Source organism: Mauremys reevesii, linkage group 7, assembly GCF_016161935.1.
Source record: "Mauremys reevesii isolate NIE-2019 linkage group 7, ASM1616193v1, whole genome shotgun sequence".
NCBI lineage: Eukaryota > Metazoa > Chordata > Testudines > Geoemydidae > Mauremys > Mauremys reevesii.
Window position 1 is genome coordinate 61,041,085 of NC_052629.1, and position 23,780 is coordinate 61,064,864.

At 40.8% G+C, this 23,780-nt stretch overlaps 1 protein-coding gene and 1 long non-coding RNA gene across 17 annotated transcripts in view; one reads left to right on the forward strand and one right to left on the reverse strand.

The window, feature by feature from the left end:
* KCNMA1 (potassium calcium-activated channel subfamily M alpha 1) overlaps nucleotides 1-23,780 on the forward strand; it is an 881,172-nt gene that overhangs the window by 714,286 nt on the left and 143,106 nt on the right. For all 16 annotated transcript variants that reach the window (XM_039482435.1, XM_039482436.1, XM_039482437.1 and 13 more), the window contains exons 15-16: nucleotides 856-965; nucleotides 12,187-12,255. In XM_039482435.1, coding sequence (XP_039338369.1) covers nucleotides 856-965; nucleotides 12,187-12,255 — 179 coding nt within the window. The remainder of the gene's footprint in view (nucleotides 1-855; nucleotides 966-12,186; nucleotides 12,256-23,780) is intronic.
* LOC120369296 lies at nucleotides 9,374-10,346 on the reverse strand. Its single transcript, XR_005583043.1, has 3 exons — nucleotides 10,217-10,346; nucleotides 9,507-9,600; nucleotides 9,374-9,385 (listed from the first exon to the last, which is right to left on the reverse strand). It is a non-coding gene; the product is annotated as an uncharacterized LOC120369296 (long non-coding RNA).

The following is a 23,780-nucleotide window of genomic DNA, read 5'->3' on the forward strand; positions in this document are numbered from 1 at the left end:
TATCTTTTATTGGAACAACTTTTGTTGGTGAAAGAGACAAGTTTTCAAGCTACACAGAGTTCTTCTTCAGGTCTGGGACAGGGAACCACAATGTCACAGCTAAATACAAGGTGGAATAGATTGTTTATGCTAAATCTGTTCCACCTAGTATTTAGCTGAGACACAGAGTACTTTCCCCAGACCTAAAGAAGAGCTCTCTGTAGCTCAAAAGCTTGTCTCTCTCACCAACAGAAGTTGGTCCAATAAAAGACATTACCTCACCCACCTTGTCTCTAAAGAGTAAAAGGTCTTTTGTGCAGTATCAAAGTTTCTCTCGCACTGCAGCACCAAAACAATGGACACACTTTTAAAAAATTTGTATTGATCTAGTTGTTCAAACAGTTCGTGATGCAGCAGCAAGAGGGGAGTTGGGGAAAGAAAAGCATTAGAAATTATGATGATGATTGATAAATGCTGGCCAAGTACTAAAATGTTTGAAAACAAGTGAAACTTTACACAAACATGGTCAAATGATAAAATATTTCCACATATTCGCAGAATTTTCACAAAACAAAATCAGGAACTTTTTTGCCTAGCTCTTTCCACAACTTTAATTCAGCCACTATTGTAATGTACCTGCACAAAATCCCAAAGAAATTCAAGTAGACCAGTACTTAATTTTTACTTTGCATTGTTTATTGGTGTTCAGTGGAACCCTGCTAACCAAGTATTATTAATTGTCAAAAAAACAAACAAAAACAAACTGGACTACCAAATTCAACTAACTAAAAATTGATTCATGTTAAATCCACTGGTTATATTTTTCCAGAAAGCATTTTTTATTCATGATGCTTCATCTGTGTTTCTTTTTCTTAGATTGAGGAGGATACGTGGCAGAAATACTATCTAGAAGGAGTCTCAAATGAAATGTATACAGAATATCTATCTAGTGCCTTTGTGGGTCTATCTTTCCCTGCAGTTTGTGAGTAAGTAGATACATATTAATTGTCATAAATTCCTTGCCTGCTCTCAAGTGAAATCAAAGGTTTTCAAAGGAGGCATTTCCACTCTGTTACAATCCCAATATCATTGCCTCATCAGATGGGATCCAGTAAAATAAACATTAAAGCAATCACTGTATGGAAGTACTCCAAACATTTTAATGTCTGTTTCCAGAAGAGACTTAGAACTAAGTTAACATAAACGAAAGACTAAATGCCAAGTGTGTTTGAAAAAATGAATCAGCAATCCGTTTAAAGGGAATTATTTATTCATAACTGGTGTCCGATTGTTTCTTCTAACAGTTCCCATTCTTTGGATGGTGGTTGTCAGCGTCACCTTCTTGATTCTTGCCCAATCTCGAGAAAATTATTCATTAATGTCAGCTGTAAAGGAGTTGTATATACTGTAGGAAGAGAGTCATTTAACACATCATAGAACTGCCTGAAAAACGCTTTGAACAAACATAACTTCTGCCAGCAAAAAGAGATCTATCTGACAATGAAAGGGGAACATGTGGGGCATGGACTGAATAGCCATGCATAGTCCATAGAACAGTCTTATGCCTTACTCCTACTGAGGACTGAGTAACCTTTTATCTATCCAGGAAGTGCTCTGTCAGAAAGAAGTGAAAGTGCACAAGGCCACAATGATAGACATATCCACTCCAAACACTTCCTGAATAATTTAGGCCCATTAGATTTCTATTATTGATGATGATGATTATATTTTCTATTTGAGTCACATCAAGAGGTCCCACTGTGTTAGGCACTGTACAAACACATAGTCTTTGCCCTGAAGAATTTACAGTCTAACTAGACCAGACAGACAGAGTGGGAGAGGAGATAGTCACAGAGAGGTGAAGTGACTTGGCCCAAGCTTACATAAGAGATCAGCATTAACAGATCCTCAGGGTATCTGAGTCCCAGTCCAGTCTGGCCTTATCCAGTAGACTATGATGACTCTCAGACCTAAATCTCATGACAACTCCATTCTTGCAGTTGAGACCAGGAGAGAGTGGGAGGGGCCAGGTTTCCAGGGAGTCACTTGCTTTTCTCCTCTGTAAGGTAGAGTGACATTCTTTTTACATCATTGCTTCTTTTCATGTGGAGTAATATCACCATAGTTTACAATATAACCTGTGAGTGAGAGAAGCAGCATGATAAACAAGTGATGGAGCTTTGGTCATAAATAATTTCTGAGCATATGTAGATTTAAACTAATCCAGGCCACAAATCAATGAGGATTTGTGTGAGGAAGGAGTTCACAATCCAGCCCTTAGCTTCCATGGCATGTGACTGGCTTATTAATAGCTAGTGTTTCTTTCCTCTGAAAATTGTATCAGAAAATGTCTTCCCCTATGTCAAATGCACTAAACAGAAAATCACAAAAGATACCATTCTACATGGTATTGAGCGAAGCCTAATGTGCACTGTCCACATGAACCAAGTTACAGGAACAAAATCTCCAAGCAAAATCCTTTGTCAAACCCAGTCAAGTTTCCATATGGTTCCTAGAAAAAGGTAACAGAGAATGTATTCAGCATAGAGCTACCATTCATTCAACACACCGATACAACTGAGGTAGAATAATCAATAAAGACAGGCTATTTAATGAGATTTAGGAACATCCCAAAACATTTGAGCTCTCCTCAGGCGTTTGATTATCTAGAGGCTTAATTATCTGTGTTTTCTAGTTTAAATTAAAGAAAAAGATATAACTCAAATATACCAGCAGTATAATGATAACACTATTCAATTCAGGTTAATTAAAGCATAGCGGTAATTAGAATGTAGTGTTGTATATCACTGCACTTGGCACATAAGTATTTTCATTACAGTAAAAAGTGTCTATTCAATTTCAGATGATGCATAGGACACCAAAATGTGCTTAAAACTGGTTTGTGAAAAGGAAAAAGAATTGGTGGACACTCTGAATACAATCAACTATCTGCAAAATATAGAGACATTTAGAGCATTTTTTCTCATCATGCAGGGATCTTAAACAGCATGCAGCCAATGACATTTTAAAACACGGACACTGGATGCAATGTGCTGTCCTTGTGGGCTCTTGGTATTCATTACTAGCCTGGTGGATTTTCAGCAAACCAGAAACATGAATGCTTGGTGGATGGTGTGACAGGGTGCTATTAGCAGCACCCTGATCACTGACATTGCTACAGCCTGGAGAAGGCTGCAGGCTCAGCTGAGGGCAATTCCACACTTTCTGGTGGGGATTATGAGCACCTGGGGTAACAATCACAGGATTAACAAGGTAATGGGGGAGACTATAAGGAGAGGAAACAGGAAGCAAGGGGCAGCTCCAGAGGAGCTCAGAGAGTGAGCCTGGACTAGGGAGTGAGGGCTGTAGGGAAGCCTGGCTTTGCGCTAAGCCTGTTGCATGGTATTGTTATGTCAGAGAGATATAAATGCACACCCTGGTGAAAGACAAACAGCCGAGTGTGCCTTTGTGACTGCAAAACCATCCAACCTGTCTAGGCAGCGAGGTTCACCAGGTAGCAACAGAAGTGCCCTGTGACAAATGGGCTGCCACTCAGTTCAGAGAACTGGATGCAAAAGGGTGAAGAATTAGTAGCAGTTTCTATGGAGATAAGACATTAAACATTTTAGAAGCATCACCAGCTTTTTCCACTACTGTAAATGGACCCTCCAAGTCAGAAGGAGAGGGTATTCATAACTCATTGTGGAGGCTTTACCTGCTAAAAGATGGTGGCCAGATGCTACTACATAAGTTTTATTCAGTCTAGGGAAAACCCAAGACTTGAACAAACAGAGATTCATAACTGTAGGATTCGCCAACATTTTGCTCTTCAGTAGATTTCTTAACGCATCTTTTCTTGTTTTCCATAAGGGTCCTGTGAGTTCTCAGTTTTCTCACAAGATTGGAGCCTATACATAGAAATTGCCATTAAAAAGTCAGCATTTTCCAGGACTTTCTGCACCAGGGTATCTGACATATGGTGGTATGTCCCTATATTTAGGGTCTTAATTATCTTAACTGCAGTGTCTCAGATACTGTGGGGTAAGAAACACTGACCAAATGCTGTGCTGTTAATGGCAGCCCCTGTACATACCATACAAACAGCTCCCATGTCCCTGACCTATTGCTTATTCAACCTCGGTTTGAAAATGCCTGTTCCTGTATCACCAGCACAGTCACTATGGGTATGTCTTCATTGAAGCTGGGAGTGTGCCCCTCATCTAGAATAGACAGACTCTTGCTAGCTCAGTTCAAGATCTAGGGTGACCAGATGTCCTGATTTTATAGGGACAGTCCTGATTTTGGGGTCTTTTTATTATATAGGGTCCTATTATCCCCCACCCTCTGTCCCGATTTTTCACATTTGCTGTCTGGTCAGCCTATCAAGCTCAGACCCACCCAAATCCTTTGATCTGAGCTTGGAGGACTATCCTGAGCCCCCGTCAGTGCCACAACATCCACACAGCTATTTTTAATGCGCTGGCTTAAGCTAAGGTAGCGTGAGTCTGTCTACCCGGGCTGAGAGGCATGCTCACAGCTTGCAGTGTAGACATACCCTAAGTGCCCAACTCTTCCCAATAGGTGGAGTCATAGAGCTGTGCCTTCTCCCAGCAGCTGTGCTCTGAGTCAATATACCTACTCCACTCCTACTTGCTTTAATTGAAGGTAGGAAGAGTTGTGCAACAACAGCCCCATAAATCAATTTGAGAATATGAGAGGTCTTGGAAGACAGATATTCAATATATGGAACTCTCCCTTTTTGAATATATTACATCTGTTTGTGAAACCTATTACTTTACCTAAATATGAATGGTGGGGGGGAGGGGATACTCAGTGGTTTGCGAGTTCAATCCTTGAGGGGGGCCATTTGGGGATTTAGTTGGGATTTGGTCCTGGTTTGAGCAGGGGGTTAGACTAGACGACCTCCTGAGGTCCCTTCCAACCCTAATAATCTATGATTCTAGGTTCCCCCACATTTCCCTTCATTTTTAGCCCCAAACTTACCAACCACATTTGCAGGGAAATGGTTAACTCAGATTGTAAATTCTTTGGGACAGGGACTGTCATTTATTATTTGTTGCTCCTTTTTAACCACAGTGCCTTGTCAAAATTTTGGTTCCCAGGGGTGTTCCAGTAGGAAGTAGAAATTGGTGATGGCCAAGTATTTTTTATATGATTTTGTTTATTTACAAGGAATCTACGAAGTTCTGTGTCTCTGAACACTGAAGGAATCAAAAAGCCGGAAACTGCTTTTGCTTACAGCACCAAGAGAACAGTTTTCAGCTTGTACACTGTGACAGGCTGTGACTCACTATTGCGATGCCCCCTGCTGGATGTCCCAGGCATCAGTTCTGCTAGCTGGTGCACCCTCTTCTGGTGATGTCTTGCCGCAGTCACTTATGCTCCAGGGACCCATGTCACTCCCAGGACCACAGCATTCTTTTCATGACACAGCCCTCTGGTTGTGCTGGACTCTGTGCTCCCTCCTTCTGGGGGACAGTATCACAGTGCCTTAGTCCAGCCACTTCCTCAGTGGCTAGTGGAGGCAGGGGCGGGGTGGGAATCCAGGTCTGCCCACTACTCTGGGTCCCGGCCTAGGGACTCTGTAGATGGCAGCTGCTTGCGGTGCCTCCTCCGACTCAGTAGATTTCCCTGGTCACTTCCCCGTGGCTCCAGCATCCTCTTTGCCCTTGCCTGCAGATCCCTGCAGCCTGCCAGGAGTTGACTTTGGCTCCCCAGATCTCTTCCTGCAGCACTGATCTGTCCAGGGTGCTTGCTGTCTTCAGCCTGCAAGGCAGCCAGTCAACTCCCTCCTCAAGGTGCAGGGAGTGACTGAAGCTGCTCTGCTTTGCAGCCCTTCTTATATGGGCCAGCCCATCCCTGATTTGCTGCTCCTCCCAGACCCTCTCTGATTGGTCACAGCCTCCCAAGAGCTCTCTTAACTCCTTAGAGCCCAGTGTGGGGCAGGCGCCTCAACACCCCCCCACGCCCAAAACCTTTCTCCAGGGTCAACCACTGTGCTTTCAGTTACTCCTTAAGGCTGTCTCTCTCCCTCAGTCTGTGTCCAACCTCAGGCCAGTTCTACACTACACACTTACTTCGGTATTACTGCATTGCTCAGTGATGTGAAAAATCCACACTCCTAAGTGATGTAGTTATACCAACCTTAATCCCCCCCAGGGTAGACAGCGCTATGTCCATGAGAGAGCTTCTCCTGCCAACATAACTACCGCCTCTGGCAGAGGTAGAGTTATTAAGCTGGCAGCAGAGTTCTCTCCTGTCGGCTACAGGCATCTTCACCAGAAGCATTTCAGTGGCTCAGATGCATCAGCATAGCCAATGCAAGTTTGTAGTGTAGACCTGTCTTCAGTTTCTGCGTGATCTTCTTCTCCCTGCCCATCCACACCAACTCAAAACAATACATAGCAAAAGCTCCTGGGTGGGTTCACGCACACCTTTTGTTTTAGCTGTGGGTATATGTTTACAGTCATGTTAATTGAAGGATGAGTTCACACCTACCAATCTTAATGGGGTTTTAACTCAACTCATAACAAGGTTTCACCCAGTCATAACAATATGTTTGTATAATACCTAGCACAATGGAGCTCAGCCTGATTGTGGCCTACAGGCATTATTGCAATATATAAACATTACTAATAAAAATGAATAATAACTTTTATAGATAATATACTACACTGTCATTGCCTGCCCATGGTTAAAGCTGTGTTAAACTCAGTGATTTCACATCACAAAGGTGCATGCAAATATTTTTCTGCAATTTCAGTTTTCCTGGATTTGCACCCTGCCTCCCCTCATTCAAAGCTACCAAATTTTAACTTATTTTTGTGGGTGTGAAACCACACAAAATTACACAAGTAGCTGGAAGGGTGTGTTGGGTTTTTTTCTGTCTCATGCACCAGCAAATCTGTCAGCTAAATTTGGACTGTAGAACCATCATAGTTGCTGATGGTACAAAAAAGTCCAAATGAACACAATGTGATTTTCATTGCAGAGCTGGTGGATAGAAAAAATAATCTTTTGACTTGTAAACTGAGATAATATTTGATCTGGAAATTATTGAGATAAAATGAATATGAAACCCTACAATGTATCACTTACCACCACTATCATAAAATGGTTTTATATGGGGATGGAGTATTATCCAAATCTCCCTGAAGCCAACAAAAAGACTTCCATTGATTTTATTGGGTTCAGGATCAGGCCCATAGAATGTGGGCCTCCTGCTCCTATCATTGAAACTAACAGGAAAATGACTGTTTCCCCTGCCAGATGCTAGTTATGTGAAGAACAGGACCTGATAGGTGCTCTGTTTTCCTCGGAGTGCAAACTGATCCCTGGTTGCAAATCATTCCCTCAGGAACCCATCAGTGCTTCCTTTGTAAATATGCTGTCTCAGTCACTGCACACCTTCGTGCTGATAGCTGTTTTCTGCTCCCATTGCATGATTATAGCTGGGTTATGTTGTATATGTCCCTGAGCCAGAAGACCTTTTTAAGAGTGAGGGACAGTGGCCTCTACTAGGTGGTCCCTACAGTGAGCCTGCAGGGATGAAGCTACTTGGCATTATCATGAGTTTTAGCAATAATGCCATGAAAGGAATGAGAATGTGCATATTATCTCCCAAGACATCAGGGAAAGTATTAACTGAAGTGCTAAATTACATTAAAAATGTTGCTGTGTGAAGCCATTCAACTTTGTAGAACAATATTTTGACCAATTTCAAATACTTTATCTCCAAATCATCTGTTGGATTCAGGCTGTGGAAATGAAAAGTTGCATACTTCCATTTTTTGGCTGTGAACATGAACAACATTTTCCATGCATTGACTCTGTCAGTGGGTATTTTTTTTCAGTCAGCCATTCATCACTTGCAAAATATAAAAGCTAATTGTGTTTCATTTTATTGGTCAGAAGGGATTAGGACAGAAGACGTGCCTTGAAAATATGGCATCTCTGTGTCTCTCACAGCTGAGACTGTAGTTAAAATTCTAATTTGACATGGAACTGCTAATGCCCCATTAACTAAGGTCTGTATAATAGATTATATTGAACTCCCCAGTAGACTGATTCACCTCTCATTTACCTTGTTGTAACTCCAGTAACTTCAGTGGCACTGCTACCAATTTACACCAGTGTAAAATGCATGGGAATCAGGTCTTAGGACTTCTGTATCAGGGACGCCCAGAGGATTCAGGGGGCCTGGGGTCTTTGGCGGCGGGGGGCCCCTGCTTCGGCGGTAATTCGGTGGCAGGGAATCCTTCCGCTCCAGGACCCGCTGCCGAATTGCTGCCGAAGACCTGGAGCGGAAGAAGCTCCAGGGGCCCCAAGTTTTCCAGGGCCCCCGGACTGAGTGAAGGGCCCGCTCCAGGGGCCCTGAAAAACTCTCATGGGGGCCCCTGCGGGGCTTGGGGCAAATTGCCCCACTTGCCCCCCCCTCTGGGCAGCCCTGTTTTGTATGACTGCAGGTCAATACAGATAGGCTTACATATTTCGTAATCCACCTCATGGTATGTCCCTTGTTTGGGGTTTTTTGTTTCCCCCTCACCTCTTGTCAGGATACATGGAAATTTCTGTTTTGCCTCTTATAATTCGCAGTTTAATCACTTTTCCCATTTAGACTTCAGTAATGCATGTTTTGAACAAATTTGTGATAATGTGATGAACAAGGTTGTATAATTATGAAGTATTATTGATGATTAAAAATTACTGAGTTAATGGAATAACCCTCTTCTCCCCCTTGCGGCCCCCCCCCCCACAAAAAAAGTTATGCTTCAAAACAACAGTGGAGCTGCTCCATGGCCATTACTCTAACCTCAATGATGCAGTAGTGTTTGTGCCTCCTGTACTGTCCTTGCATTGTGGATTTTGACAAGTGGCTCCACATAGTCATTCATTGGCCATGCCCCTGCCTCACTCCACCTGCAAAATTTGCCATAGATGAGAAACTGAGTGCCCCTGTCCCAGGGCCTCTTCATTTCCTGCTCTCTTTCAGCAGAACTTAGGGAGGTTCTGCTCTTTATGACCCTTCCCACTCACAAGTGGAAGGGAGGGCATATAATTTGGCTTGATATTAGTAAAAATGATATAGTTAATGACATACTGTACAGTATCTCTCACATACTGAAGCATAAACATCTAGAAATCCACCACCCTCTGCATTTGCTGGAAATATGAGACATCTCACATAGAGCTGTCTTTAAGGTGCTGAGAACTCTGGTGTCATCCAATAAATCACCTAAGCAGGTGCTTACCTTTTAGGCATGTGATTAGTTCCACGAAGTCAGTGGATCTGCTTATGTGCTTCAGCGTATAGGTTTGAGCCCCTAATCAGAATGTCAGATCTCAGTTCATTGATTCAGAGGACAGCAGAAAACTCCCATACTCCCTGTCAGTATAAAATAGTGGGTTGCTGACCCTGCATTTAATAAGCTGTCCATAGTATTTTTTCATGGATTGTATGCAGTGTGGTAATTTCCACTCCACTATACAAGCCTTGCTGAACTCACAATATTTTCAGACGACGTCTTTATCCAGCAGGAAAGAAGCATTTGAAATTTCTGTTTATCAGATTCTTAAAGGACACAAAGTACTTGGAAATGCCTGTGTTAAGTGATAAAAGGGAAAACAGCAGTCACTAGACCTACTTTAACAACCAGAATTATCCACACAGAGTACAATCAATTTCAAATAACAAAAAATAATATATATACAAAATAATTCCAGCATTTCTAAATGCTTTATTTAATTTAAGAGACTATTGTAAATATATTTATCAATTGGAAATGTATTCATGTGTTATTAATATTAGACAAGAAAATAAAATCTCAATGCACATACTTTTGATAACTGTGACAGGATTTTTGGTTACAAGTAAATGGGAGATGCTCTTATTTTTTCTGAGGGTAGGATCTGGTTCTTAGTCAAAAGTAGCTTGAAGAAAATGTAAATGGCCAGAGCTGGCTTTGAGAAAAAACCCTTTCCCATCCAATAGCTTGTTATATAAAATACCTTTTGTGTATATGTTAATGCTCTGTGTATATTAATAGCTCACAAAGATTACATCTTTGTGTTCCACTGCTCAGATACTATGGTAGTAGGTGCCTTAGAAATAGGAGATATTTATACATATACACATACCCATACATATCCCAATACTTTAATGTACAAAGAGTACAGCAGGTTTCCATGTCTAATTTATGCCAATTACTAGCCTTACCAGTCAAGAGGACTGATTTAATGGCAAGAGCAATTTATTTCCCTCTGGGTAGGTAGAAACAGTTGGAATCAGCTTCTTAAGAGCCTTTGTTCCTGAACATCTGTGTTCAAACTCCTGTAGTTAACAGATGATGCTCGCAGTAAAAAAAAAAAAAAAAGATTAAGGCTTCCTGTAAATGTCATTGTCAAATTTTGTGGACCTCTACATAATCGTTATTGGGAGGGAAAGTGATCTAACTTCTTGCTATAGCACTTTTATTGAGGTGATTGCTAGTATAAGACCTTTGTGTGAGAAATGGCATTTTTCTGATTCTGACATTATTTTGCAGCCAGCAACATACATTATGTTAGTCTCATCAGGCTAAGTTTCCAGAAGTGGTCAGACAGTAAGATTTGCCTGGGCAGTTATTGAATTGCACAAGCAAGTACATGTAACAAAATATTTTCACAGCTTAAAAACACTTTTAGACATGCAAGTTGATTTGAATATTAAGTACTGTAAGTGTGAATGTATACTGATGCTAATACACTATGCCACTTTCCAGCTGACAAGGAGCTATTGTCTCAGCCACCTAGCCCCTGCATAAGTTAAAGCTCCTGGGCTGGGGTGGGGTCCAATCAGAGTTTTATTTTACACCCGTGGAGAATTGGACACAGCTTTGCTCTTGAATGGCTTCTCCAGCATCCTCTCCGACCTCAACACACACATTTCCTTCACTTACAATGGGAGAAGTGGGATGTTCCAGCATAGGAAGCTGCAGAGCCACCTCTTGCAGCTTTGTGCTGGTCAGAAATTCTCCCTATATAAGGGGAATTCTCTACTGCAATTTTCTGTCTGCTTGTGGTTCACTTTATGCAGCTTAAGCAGTATGGACAGGAAAATCTGGCTCTGTAATGTACTGTCTAGTAGCCTCCCCTCATGTTGCATCTTTCTGTTTGCAGGTTTGATTTGTGGGAGTCTAAAGAACTCCATTGTTTTACAATTATTTACTTAGCGCCTTGTCCACTTAGTTTACTTAGTATACTGTCCATGTTTTCCACATTTACTGTACAAGAATAGTGTACTAAATACGTTCATTTTACACTGTCCTAAGTACATAATTGTAAAAGGGTGAAGTTCTCTAAACTGTATAAACCCATAAAAGAAATACTCAAAGAAAAATACGTGAATCACATTTCACAAGTTAATAGCATAAGGAGGCATGTAACATAGTATTCACTTAAATGTGAGTGATGAAAACGGAATACAAATACTTTCTAGCTAAGAATTTTAGTTGGTTTTTCCGTATGTTTTATTTTATAATTCTGATATTATCTGCATTTAGGAAGATAGTTGATCGGGTGTTGGACTCAGAGGGGACACACTGGTGTAAAGCTGGTGCTTCTTGGAATGTATTGGTAAATAATGGCTTTCACAGATTTTCACAATTATAGTGGTGTTCGTTAAAAAGTCAGTATTTGCCTTTCCACACATTTCCCCCTACATTTAACTAACTGAGGTAATAATTGGCAAATATTGACTTTTTAATATATACTTCTCTGTTTAGGGTTTTAATACTGGAAAGTACGTTGTTTAATGAATGTGCAGTACTGGCAACGGGAGTCCTATAGCTAAATTCCAACACAGATTTGAAAATTTGGCCCCTGATATCCGCAATACAAAACAAGCACGTTTGGTTTTGAGTATTGTGCCCTTCACCAGTTAATAAAAGTGATGCTGGTGCTGTCAACTTGCTAGAGTGATATATGAATGAGGGTGATTGTTGTTAACCTTCACAATGGAAAGGCCTTGATAAGTGCTATATCTACAGCCAGTTGAGAATTTTTTTAGGTTTTTAGCAAAAAAATCTCATGAAAAATGTGTCCGTTTTTCTTCACAAAATGTGGAATTTTGAAATGTTTTGACCAATACTAGATATATGATAACAATCATGAAAAAGCACTGAATCTTGACTTCTTTTCTTCCTGCAGACTGGTGTTTGCGAAGCTAAAGCTCTTAATGATAGCCATAGAATACAAGTCAGAAAAACGGGAAAGCAGGTACGTTATTGACTACAAAATTTGACAGCTTTTCAGTATGCACCATGGACAATTTGGTCTCACTTTTTTTTCTGAATGAACATAGCTCTTTTTATGCACGTGAAAGCATTTCAAAGCATAATTAATGTGGCATCACTATACACCAGTTCACATAATACTGGCAGGCTCTGCCTCTCTCCCCCTCTGCACCTGAATTAACATTATGTCAAATACTTTGCTGGAAGAAAGGCTGGTAGTTTTATGTACAACTTACTTCAATGAGTGTCACTTGGTATCAGTGAAACAAATGGCTTCCACCTTTTTTTTGCCCTGGCTGACCTCATGAAGGAGCCAGTCTGCTCTAATCAGAAAAGTAGCGTATTTTACTGGACTGTCAGGAATGAAAGATAGCAACAATCTCATGATAATATGTGCTGTATTATGTACTACATGCATTTCTCTGCATCACAGTTTTAAATGAATGAGATGAGAAAGCTATTTTTAGAATAAACATGGAAGGTTTGGACAGTATAGATACAATAGATAGATATAGATACATATTGTATGTGTGTGAGAGAGCGTATAAATAATATGATTGAGCTGGGAAGGATTTCTTTTAGTTAGAAAATCTGAATATGCCAATTTCACTCTCCATCCAAAAATTGAAGGAAAAAATCTTTATAGCTAATAACAAAAATTTACAGACAGAAAAAGAGTTGTTTTGTGTATAAGAGCTAAAAAGAGTCTCAGCTTAATGTGCACTGGTGTCAGAATTCTATCTAATTTATCAATACCTCCATCTGTGCATTCACACCACATTCATTGCTAGCTGAGATGGTAACACAACCTCCTGGTCTGTTGCCAGTGTGCTCTAAAAGGGCATGATGCAAAGTAATTGTCGACTTACAAACTGTATTAAATATTTCTGAAATATCTTACCAACATACTGTAGACAAATCCATTGCAAGTTTCTGTAGTAAAACTGTTAACATACGTAGAAGTCTGTCATCTTATCTTTTTGGTAACTGGTCACCTAAACCTAAGATGGAGGTGATATTGAGTTTATACAGCATTAGACCATGTCTACACTACCACTTCTGTCGGCAAAGCGTATGTTGTGCAAGGGTGTGAAAAAACACACCCTTGTGTGATATAAGTTTTGCCAGCATAAGTGGTAGTGTGCACAGCATTATGACAGCAGGAGAGCTTCTTCCACTAACATAGTTACCACCGATTGTTGGAGGCGGTTTAAGTATATCAACGGGCAAGCTCTCTACTGTCGGCATAGAGTGACTACACAAAAGATCTTACAGTGGCACAGCTGCATCCATACAGCTGTGCCACTGTAAGGTGTTTAGTGTAGATATAGCCTTAACCTTCACCTGAACAACCAGTTCACTTCTTAAACGAAGTATCACAACTTTGGACATGTTTTTATATTTTTTAATTATTTGTTTAAAGAATGTCTAATCATTCCTAAGTATCCATTTTCTGTTAAAAAGAATCTATTAAAAAAGCCATGGGGTATCCAAGACAGTCTGAATGTTTCCACTTGTTAAGTGGATAGTTGAAATATAGCTCTCGTTTAATGTTTGATTTTACATCCCTCTTTTTTTTACAGTCCTCTGACAAGTGATATGTGAAATGGTGTATGTGACGCTGGATTTTCTTTTTGTCCAATACCACTGCAGATTAAGGGGATCCTTCTTTTAAGTCAGAATTTTGAAATGTTTTCAACTCCCATGGGCTTATCTTAAAATAGATACCTTCCAATGAATAGCCTCATTCTGCATTAGCAGGTGTAAAGGGAGCAATTTATTGTTATGTTTAATCAGTTTCATCCATTACTAGAAAGGACAATACAATAGAAACATTATTGGTAACTATTTACATGAAGTTCTTGGTTTATACTGCTCCTCAATAAGAATTCATATTCAACTCTTTGCTGTCATTGCTTCCATTGTCATTCTGTGACATAAGTGTTGATATCATAGCTTTTCTTCAGTAATTTAGGAGAGGATCCATCTCCTATGTAGGTCAACTGGAGCCCTTCCACCAACTTCAATGAGAGTTGGATTGGTCCTTATTCACAAGATGGTACAGAAAAGTAAAATAAAATAACACAGCATGATAGAGCATCCACATATATATATATATATATATATATATATATTCATTACTTAATGTTAAAAGTTCATAGTAAAGAAATATGGTAGAAAGTGAGGACAACAGAATTTCTAGGAAAAAATAAAATACTAATGAAGATGAGTTAACAGTTTTGAGACTGTGAGAGCACAGTATTTGTTATACAACAGTAGAGAAATCCACTAGTTGGAGGTCCAGCTTTTGCTTTGTTAAACTAGTGCCAAAATAGTACTGTTGGTCTGATGAACCAGGGACTGTTTTAAGGTTAATTATCTTGTGAACCACCATTGCTAGAATATTTACATTTCATTAGAAAGCTTGGAATAATCACTTTCCAGTGACATGTAACGTTAATTTATAGTTCTGCTTGTCCATGTGATACTGGACCTCAGTATCACATACTTCTGATACCATCCTGCATTTCTACCATATGCTTTGGCCCCAGTTAACCAGAGCACTTAAGCATGTGCTTAAAAATACCAGTAAATAATTAATGTAATAAATTAAATGAAACCCATGCTTTAAAACCAGGTAAAGTCCCATTGAGTTTAATGGGACCTCAAAGTTAAGCACAGGCTTAAGTGTATTGCTGAATTGGAACATGTTAATCTAACCAGAAATGTAAGGGTAGAAACCATTCATTTCTCACTTTTTAGGGTTTCTTGAGAATATTGGCTCCTAGAGTCATGCCTGAATTGAAGCAGAGAAATGAGAAAGCAAGACAGTGATCAGAATAGCCTGATTTTAAGCATGGGGAGTCAGTTTATTGCATTCACTATTCACCAATATTTTTTGTTGCTGTTGATTGTGGTGAAAATATCAGACCTTTTTTCCTCCAATTCTAATGTCTTCAGCATTTAACTGGGCCTTAACTGGTAGTTCCTCTTCAATGTGAATAGGGAAGCTTCCTATACCATGGGATTGAACCCAGCTTCTCTCACTTCTTGGGTGAGGGGGTCCACAGTGAAGGTGTACAAATTAACTTGCCTCCTTGTTTTGTGAAACTTTTGAGAAGTTCTCCACAGTTTACATTCGATGGCAACAAAAATGTTCAGAGGAAAAAATATTTAACTAGATTCCCTTGCTTTGAGGACCAGTATAGCTTGATGTTCCTGAGTCCGGAAACATTTTGAAGCTCCAGTACCAATTTTTTCAGGGCCAGTGAAAGATTACTTATTTCAGTAGTGTCCCTGTGGGTGCTCCACTTCAGGTGTGCATATACCCCTGAGATTTGATCAGAAACTTTTGGTAGCAGTGCTCGTTCAGCTGACGCATACACCCTGCACACCCTCGTGCCCCATACCGAGGCTATATAGGGCTTCGCGGGCAAACCGCACTCAGTTTCTTTTCAACCTCCTTCAGCCAGAGACAGAATTTAGTGTGCACCTGTTTCCTCTTTTATTAGTATTCTTAGTATTAATAGTTCTTAGTAGTAGTAGATTTAGTGTCTTATAGATGTTGGAACATTTGTTCTCATTTGTTTTTCTCTTTTCTTTCAAAAAATGTATATATACATATTTTTGTTTGTTTGTTTTTCCCCCTATTGAGGGGCCCTAACAAATCTTCTTCTGTCTGGGGTGCTGGGCTCCCTGGAGTTTAAAAGATGCCTCTCTTGTCAGGAAGTAATCCCCATGAGTGACAGGTACTCCCAGTGCATTTGTTGTTTGAGAGACACTCATATTCCCAGCAAGCACAAGATCTACACTTCTTTTAAGGGAAGGTTCCCATAAAAACAGGGAAATAAAGTATAGGCTCTTAATAATGGAGCTAACCTTAAGACTGGCTTCTGACCAGATGCAGAAAACCCACCTGTACAAGCTGTTAGTGCCCTGTCAACGTTGAGATTACAGTCACTGAGAGCTTCCAAGGTGAAGATGGCATCAAAACCCTGGTCTCTGACAATCTCTATGAGTGAGGTGCCAACAACTGTGCTGGCGGTACCAAAAGCTTCCCATTCTAACATAAAAGAGGGGATAAGAGGAGAAGAACAGCAAGTTCCTTCTTGAAGAAGATTCAGTCACTGGAGGCCCTGAGATGGCTGCTTGTGAGGCTCTGAGCACTTCAGGTACTATGAAGAACTTCAACTAAGTCCTATACTACAGCGGTAAAGGCCTCAGCACCAAAGACTACTGTTACCAAGAAATAGTGGAATCCACTATCGCCTTGGTACTCACATCAATGCCTTGGACAATGGCATCTGGAACATCATCAGTGCCCGTATCAACTTCTTTTGTGCTCCTGGTATCACAGACATTTTGGTACCTGAAAGACCTCACGGTACCGAATGAGCCTGAGTCTCCACTCCTTGTGACTTCTGGACACCTCTCAGTACTGAAGTCTGCTGAGTCACTGACTGCTCATGTTTCTGTGAGACCTACGTCTTCCCTAACTTCTACTATCCATGAAGCAGGGTTGCCACCTCTCATACAATATGTGAAGGAGCATTCTGATTTAGACTCTGAACTTCCAGTTGAAGGCTCTCTGCTTTATTCCAGAAGACATTATTCCCTGATGCAGATGCAACAAAGCAAGATATCAGACCCCTGCCTACAAATATTTGGGATGACAACTGTTGGATATCTCCCCCCACCATGCCTTTTGGTTCCTCTCACTGGCCTTACTGAGTGGCACACTGTCTGAAGTGATTCACGACCATGAGTGCCAACTCATGGGGAGACTGTCAAAAAACAGGGCAGATACCCCAAACTGTCCATTAGATTTCCCCAGCCCAGTAACAAATGTGAACGGAAGTGCTATAATTGTCCTACCATGGAATCACAAACAGACTGAAATGCCCAGGAGGACTGTCTTGCAACTGAGGCAAGCTTTATTTTGTAATAGTTGGTTGCTATATACCAAAGATCATTAAAGATTCAGGTGGCTGCCACTCCCAAGAGACCAGTCACTTACCTCAAGTCAATTTGTACCTCAGATCTACATCAAAGACAATGCTTGTAGCCAGTCCTATAGTAAACTAACAATTTATTAATTAGGAAAAAGAAATACAGATTAAAGCAGATAAACATATATACACAAATGAGTTACAGTCTGTGATTCGAAAAGGTAACAGAATTGTAGCAATCTGTCAGCACTGAATGTCTTTTAGGGCTAACCCAGGTTCAGTCTGGGGGTCTCTGCTTCTGTTTCATAGCTCCAACCTTGTCAACGTCCAAAAAGCAAAAGAGATGAAAAATTTTCTTGTTCATCATCTTTATTTCCTCCCTCCAGAATCCAAGCTGATGGGATGAGCCGTTTTTTCATTTGGATAGCTACATGGGTGTGAAGGGGCAATTAACAAAATCTTTGTATTGTGATGTCCCACAATGGCCCATTTAGTTTTGATGGCCTTCTTAATCAGCAGGAGACAATCTCATCTGACTGATGGTTTCAGGGTAATCATTTTTTACAGTTATAAAGCATGTGATAAAGATATTATTAATGAGGTTAATGCATGCAGCAATTTACAAGCATTTCATAAAATCTAAACACTAAACATATTGTTACAAATTCAATACCCATACTGACACACTGGCAAAAAGAATGGTTCACAGCAATGAATTTCAGTCCTTGGCTGGGGCCTAAAGCCTCGACAAGAGCTGGCACCTGGTTTGTCAGCGTCACGCTCGGATCCTTTCTCAATGTACCACCAGCGATTTCAAGGGACCATGATTCCCAGGAACACAGAATCCCTTGTTCCTGGATACTACTCATCCGTCCTCCCCATTCTGAGCCAAAGGAGACCTTGAAGGAGCAAGAGGCAAGGGCAGAGAAGGAGTTCTTGCCTCCCCTCCCCCACACAAATATTTCTTGTCATCACCTGATGAGGCAGTAATGCCACAACTGCCTTCATTAGCCAAAAGACTTTAGGCAATTCCAGGACCTGATAAAGCTGACACCCTGCAAATTTCCCTGGAAGAAGTCCAGGGTTCCCAGCACAGATTTCTGGACATATAGCACAGTTCTACCACAGCACGGGCATCACTGCCAATTAATGAAGCCCTTTCTGAGCCAGCCAGGACCATCTGGCAAACTCCAGCAATGCCCCCAACCCCTGCAATTGTGCTGATTTAAAAAAAAACCCAACTACATTCCGACCAGGGATTTCTGAGTTTTTGTTTTCTTGCCCAGTACCAGATTCTCTGGTAGTGGACAGTCAATGAAAGGGGCAGGCAACATACCTCAAAAGCCACCTCTTATAATAAGGGCCAGAAATGTCTGGATCTTTTTGGTTGTAAAAGCTACTTATCAGTAACCTCATAGTTCATTATAGCCAACCACCAGGTGCTGAAGTCAAAACATGACTATCTGAACTACCTGACCATTTGCCACAGGAGCACTGAGAACAGTTTGAGCAGCACAATAATGAAGTATCAGTTCTTTGCAAAAATATCACTGCAGGCTTCACTCGATACAATGAACCCTACAGCTGGAGCTATTTCCGCAACAGTGGTGATGAGACAAGTTTTCTGGCTTCAGTTGTCTAGATTCCTGTGGGAAGTACAATCTATAGTGGAAGGTTTACCTTTGAATGGCCACAAGCTCTTTGCAGACTCCATAGATGACTAGCTTCATACCTAAAAGACCTTAGGGCAACACTTTAGGTCTTTGGGGATATACACACCTGCAAATAAGAGAAAATTTAGCAGATCTCAATCAGCACAAAGATTTCACCCTGTTTGATTTTCCATCTTCCATAGGCCACCATAACCACTAGCTAAGAAATTGATATTTTCAAAGAAGACGCCTACAACCACATTGACTGTTTCATCCCAACCATCAACATCATCCATATGCCAATTTTGATGGTTTGGTCAAGAGTCTAAACCACCAAGTGACCAGAATTTCTCAGGTGCGTTACACAACCCCCCTACTCAATTTGGGGTACCGCCTCTCTCTATTCCATTGAGTATGGGAGGCTATAACATTGGACAAATGGGTATTGGAGGCCATTACATTGGGTTATACTATCCAATTTACCTTAATCCTGCCTCCCACTCCCCTTCCCTGTCCCTCTTCATGGACCCCTCTTATGATCAATTACTGACACGGGAGATCTCATTGCTCCTAAGTCTAGGAGATATAGAATCAGTTCCACTTCAACACAGGAGAAAAGGGTTCATTCAAAATATTTTCTGATAGTAAGAAAAACAGGGATTGGAGGCTGATACTAGATCTCAGACAATTAAACAAGCATGTCAGACATCTGAAATTCAGGATGGTGTCCCTAGTAGCTATAATTCCCTCCCTGGAATTAGGGGACTGGTTTTTGACCTTTGACTTCAAAGATGCCTGTTTCCACATAGCAATTCATCCCTCTCGAAAAAGATTTCTTCATTTCACAGTCACAATTATTACCAGTATCGGGCCCTACCCTTTGGCCTGTCATCCACCCCATTGGTGTTCTCAAAGATCACAGTGGTCGTAGCAGTCTACCTCCGTCATCTAGGAATAAGCCTTTCCCTACTCCGACAATTGGCTCCTCAAGGGACAATGATATCAGGAGGCATGGTTGGCAGTTCAAACAACAACTTCACTATTCCAAAGTCTAGGCCTGCAGATAAATCTTGAGAAATTGATTTCGACCTTACACAGCAAATTCTCTTTATAAGAGAATTTTTAGATTTGATAATGAGCAGAATTTATCTCCCTCTTGACAGGTTCGTTGCTCCTTATCTAAAGAGTGCAGCTGAACCCTCAAGTTCCAGCAAGGACATATCTGCAACTGCTGGAACACATTGCAGCTTGCATTTCTGTGACACAGGTTGCATCCTTGATGTCTCCAGGGGAGGCATAGAACAGTTTATGTACCGAAAAACACAGTCTGAACAAACAAGTATCTGTCCCCAACTGGCTCCTTCAGTCACGCACTTGGTGGCAGAATCCTTCCAAGGTTTGTGCAGGAATCCTGTTCACCCAGAATCTCCCTATTATTATGTTAACATCAGATGCTTCCCTCTTGAGATGGGGAGCACATTTGGGTCCTCACATAGACCAATGCAAATGGTCATGACAGGAACAATGCTCGCACATCAATATGTTGGAGTTAAGAGTGGTCAGAACTGCTTGCCTTCACTTTCTTCCCCTACTCAAAAACAAGTCCATGAAGATCATGACAGACAACATATCTTGCATGTATTATATCAATCATCAGTGGGATGTGCACTCCCCCCACACTGAACTGAAGCAATAAAGCTGGAACTGGTGCATAGCCAATCAGATAATCATCTCGGATTCTTACCTCCCAGGTACACAAAACAACATGGCAGAAAACCTCAGCAGACATTTTTCCCTAAATTACAAATGGGAGTTGGATTCTTGAGTCTTCAAAAAAATTCCTAGCTTGAGAATGTCCACAGGTTGACCTTTTAGCCACAGCAGCCAACACGCAGTACAGGAAATTCTGTTGCAGAGGGGAACTTGATCCTCAATCTCTAGGAGACGTTCTCTTTATTACATGGACGTTTTCTTTATGCATATCCTCCAACTCCATTGCCTTTAAAAGTCCTCATCAAGATCAAGTAAGACCAACCCAAGATCATTTTGATTGCACCAACTTGGCCAAGACAAGTTTGGTTTCTTACCTCATTAAATTCACCTCTTGCCCTGCATGGCAGCTACCAATCAAACCTCTACTATTGTCTCAGGATGCAGGTCAGATGCTTCATCCCAATCTGAACATTCTGCAACTACAAACATGGTTCCTCAGTGGTTCTCCAGACCAGAAGCTACCTGTTCATCGGAAGTACAAAATATACTTTTAAATAGCAGAAAGAGATTTACCAGACACATTTGCCTTCAGAAATGGAGAAGATATAATCTTTGGTGCATTTGGTGCCATCTTTCTCCTATCTAGTCATCTTGTTCCACAATCTTGAATTACCTGTTGGAATTGAAAGCTTCAGGTCTTTCTATGGGTTCCATCCAAGTTCATTTAGCTGCAATAACAGCTTTCCATGTGCCAGTAGTAGGTTTCTTAATATTTGCTCAACCAAACAGAGCAAGATTCCTGTAAGGCTTTATGTATCAGAGGGGTAGCCGTGTTAGTCTGGTTCTGTAGAAGCAGCAAAGAATTTAACACCATCAGCTTAGGACTAAACAAAGACTGTGAATGGCTTGCCAATTACAGAACCAGTTTCTCCTCCCTTGGTTTTCACACCTCAGCTGCTGGAACAGGGCCCCATCCTCCCTGATTGCTCTAACCTCGTTATCTCTAGCTTGCTTCTTGCTTGCTTATATATACACACCTGCCCCTGGAAATTTCCACTGCTTGCATCCGAAGAAGTGGGTATTCACCCACGAAAGCTCATGCTGCAAAACGTCTGTTAGTCTATAAGGTGCCAGAGGATTCTTTGCTGCTTCTGTAAGGCTTTATGCGTCTTTTCCCTCAGATTAGAGCCCTGACACTGCTTTGGGATCTCAACCTGGTTCTTAACTGTCTCATGAAACAGCCCTTTGAGCCACTGGCTATGTGCTCACTGTTACATCTGTCTATGAAGATGGTCTTTTTGGAGGCCATTACTTCTGCTCGAAGGTTTGCAGAGATGGGGGCTTTAATTGCAGGCCCTCCGTTTACTGTGTTCTCCAAGGGGAAGGTATCATTATGACCCCATACAAAGTTTTACCTAAGGTTTCTGCTGAGTTTCACATTAACCAAACTAGTCACCTTTTGTTTTGTTTTTTCCTTAAGCCTCATTGGCCTACCCAGGAGTCTATCTTCTATACATTAGATGTTAAGAGGGCATTAGGCCTTTTACTTTGACAGAACCAGGCCATTCAAGAAGACCCGTAGGTCTTTGTTTCTATTGCAGATAGGTCAAGGGGGAGCCTCTGTTTCCACTCATTAACTTTCTATATGGATTTCTGGATGCATTATTGTCTCTTATTGTTTTGCTGAGGTTCCGCCTCCACTACAAGTGACTGTGTGCTCTACTAGATCATGGTCTATGTTGGTAGCCCACTCAAAAACGTTCCAGTTGCTGAAATCTGCAAGGCTGCAACATCGTCATTGGTGCATATATTTTCTACCCACTGTGTCTTAGTTCACATTGCAAGATCAGATGCTGAAGTAGGTCACGCAATTCCTTCTTCACCGATGGACTCTGTTCCAAAACTCCCACCTCCTTGAGGGATTACTGCTAGGGAGTCACCTGAAGTGGAGCACTCACAGGCATGCTACTTGAAGGAGAAGAAGAATTTACACAGCTTGTGTAGTAAGATGAGTTCTTTGAGATTTGTGTCCCTGCGGGTGCTCCACTACCCACCCTCCTTACCCTCTGTGGGACTTTGTGGTAGAGAAGGAAATGAGGGCAGTTCACTCATGCGGCCTTATATAGGCTCGTTACAAGGTACAAGGATGTTCAGGGCTCATATGCAGGCCAAACAGGCACTGCTACCAAAAATCTCTGCTTAAAGGCACACGGGGTGCATGCACATCTGAAGTGGAGCATCCACAGGGACACACATCTCAAAGAACTCCAGTCACTGCACAAAGTGAGTAAGCTCTCTTTGTGTACTGGGCCTGCACAACAAACCAGACGATAAAATTTTTTGTCCCTGATTTCCATTATTATCTTTAATAATACATGTTATTTATCTGTTTTTATAAGCAAATGATATACCTGTTCCTTCTGAAATCAGTGATAGTTTTCCTGTGTAAGAACCACAGGATGAGACATACTAGTGTATGCATTTTTACAGAAATACATAGTGAAATCCTGGCCCCACTGTAATCAATAGCAAAGCTGCCATTGACTTCAGTAGAGCCACAATTTCAGCCATAGTATAAACATCCATTTCCCTAAGCAATCATTTGCTGTGTACATATTTCATGATCCTTTTTTATCTTTGTTTCTTATTTTTCACACTGAAATTTAAAGATCTATTTTATTTTGTGAAGAATATGATTAAATCCTCTTTTTAAATGTAGATCTTTTCAAAAGCTTTTCATTTAAAAAAAAGCCTCAACTATAAATAATATAGCCATATACACAGTGAATGTAAAATTATAATTTATGAGCAGAAATTATGAAGCTACATAGACCATATTTTATGCTGATTACAAATTCTTCATATTAGATCTAATGCATAATTATATTTTACTCTATAGCATTTTAAAAGTCACATAATATATTACAGTTAGGTTCAGTTTTTAAGAGATAACTCAATTTAAAATTTTGAGCCTGATTTGGAATCCACTAACATAGATCCCTGCATCTGTGCAGAATCTCACTTAAGTAAATGGAATTCCCTAAAGGTGCACTCTAGCTGATTCCAGTGTCAGATCAGAATCTGAGTTAGCTGCTAGTGTATTTGAAATAACGTATTCTACTCTTGGGCTAAAAATCCTGGATACGGTTGGTTGGTGTTAACATGCTTGAGAAACACTTCTTTAGATTTACTGT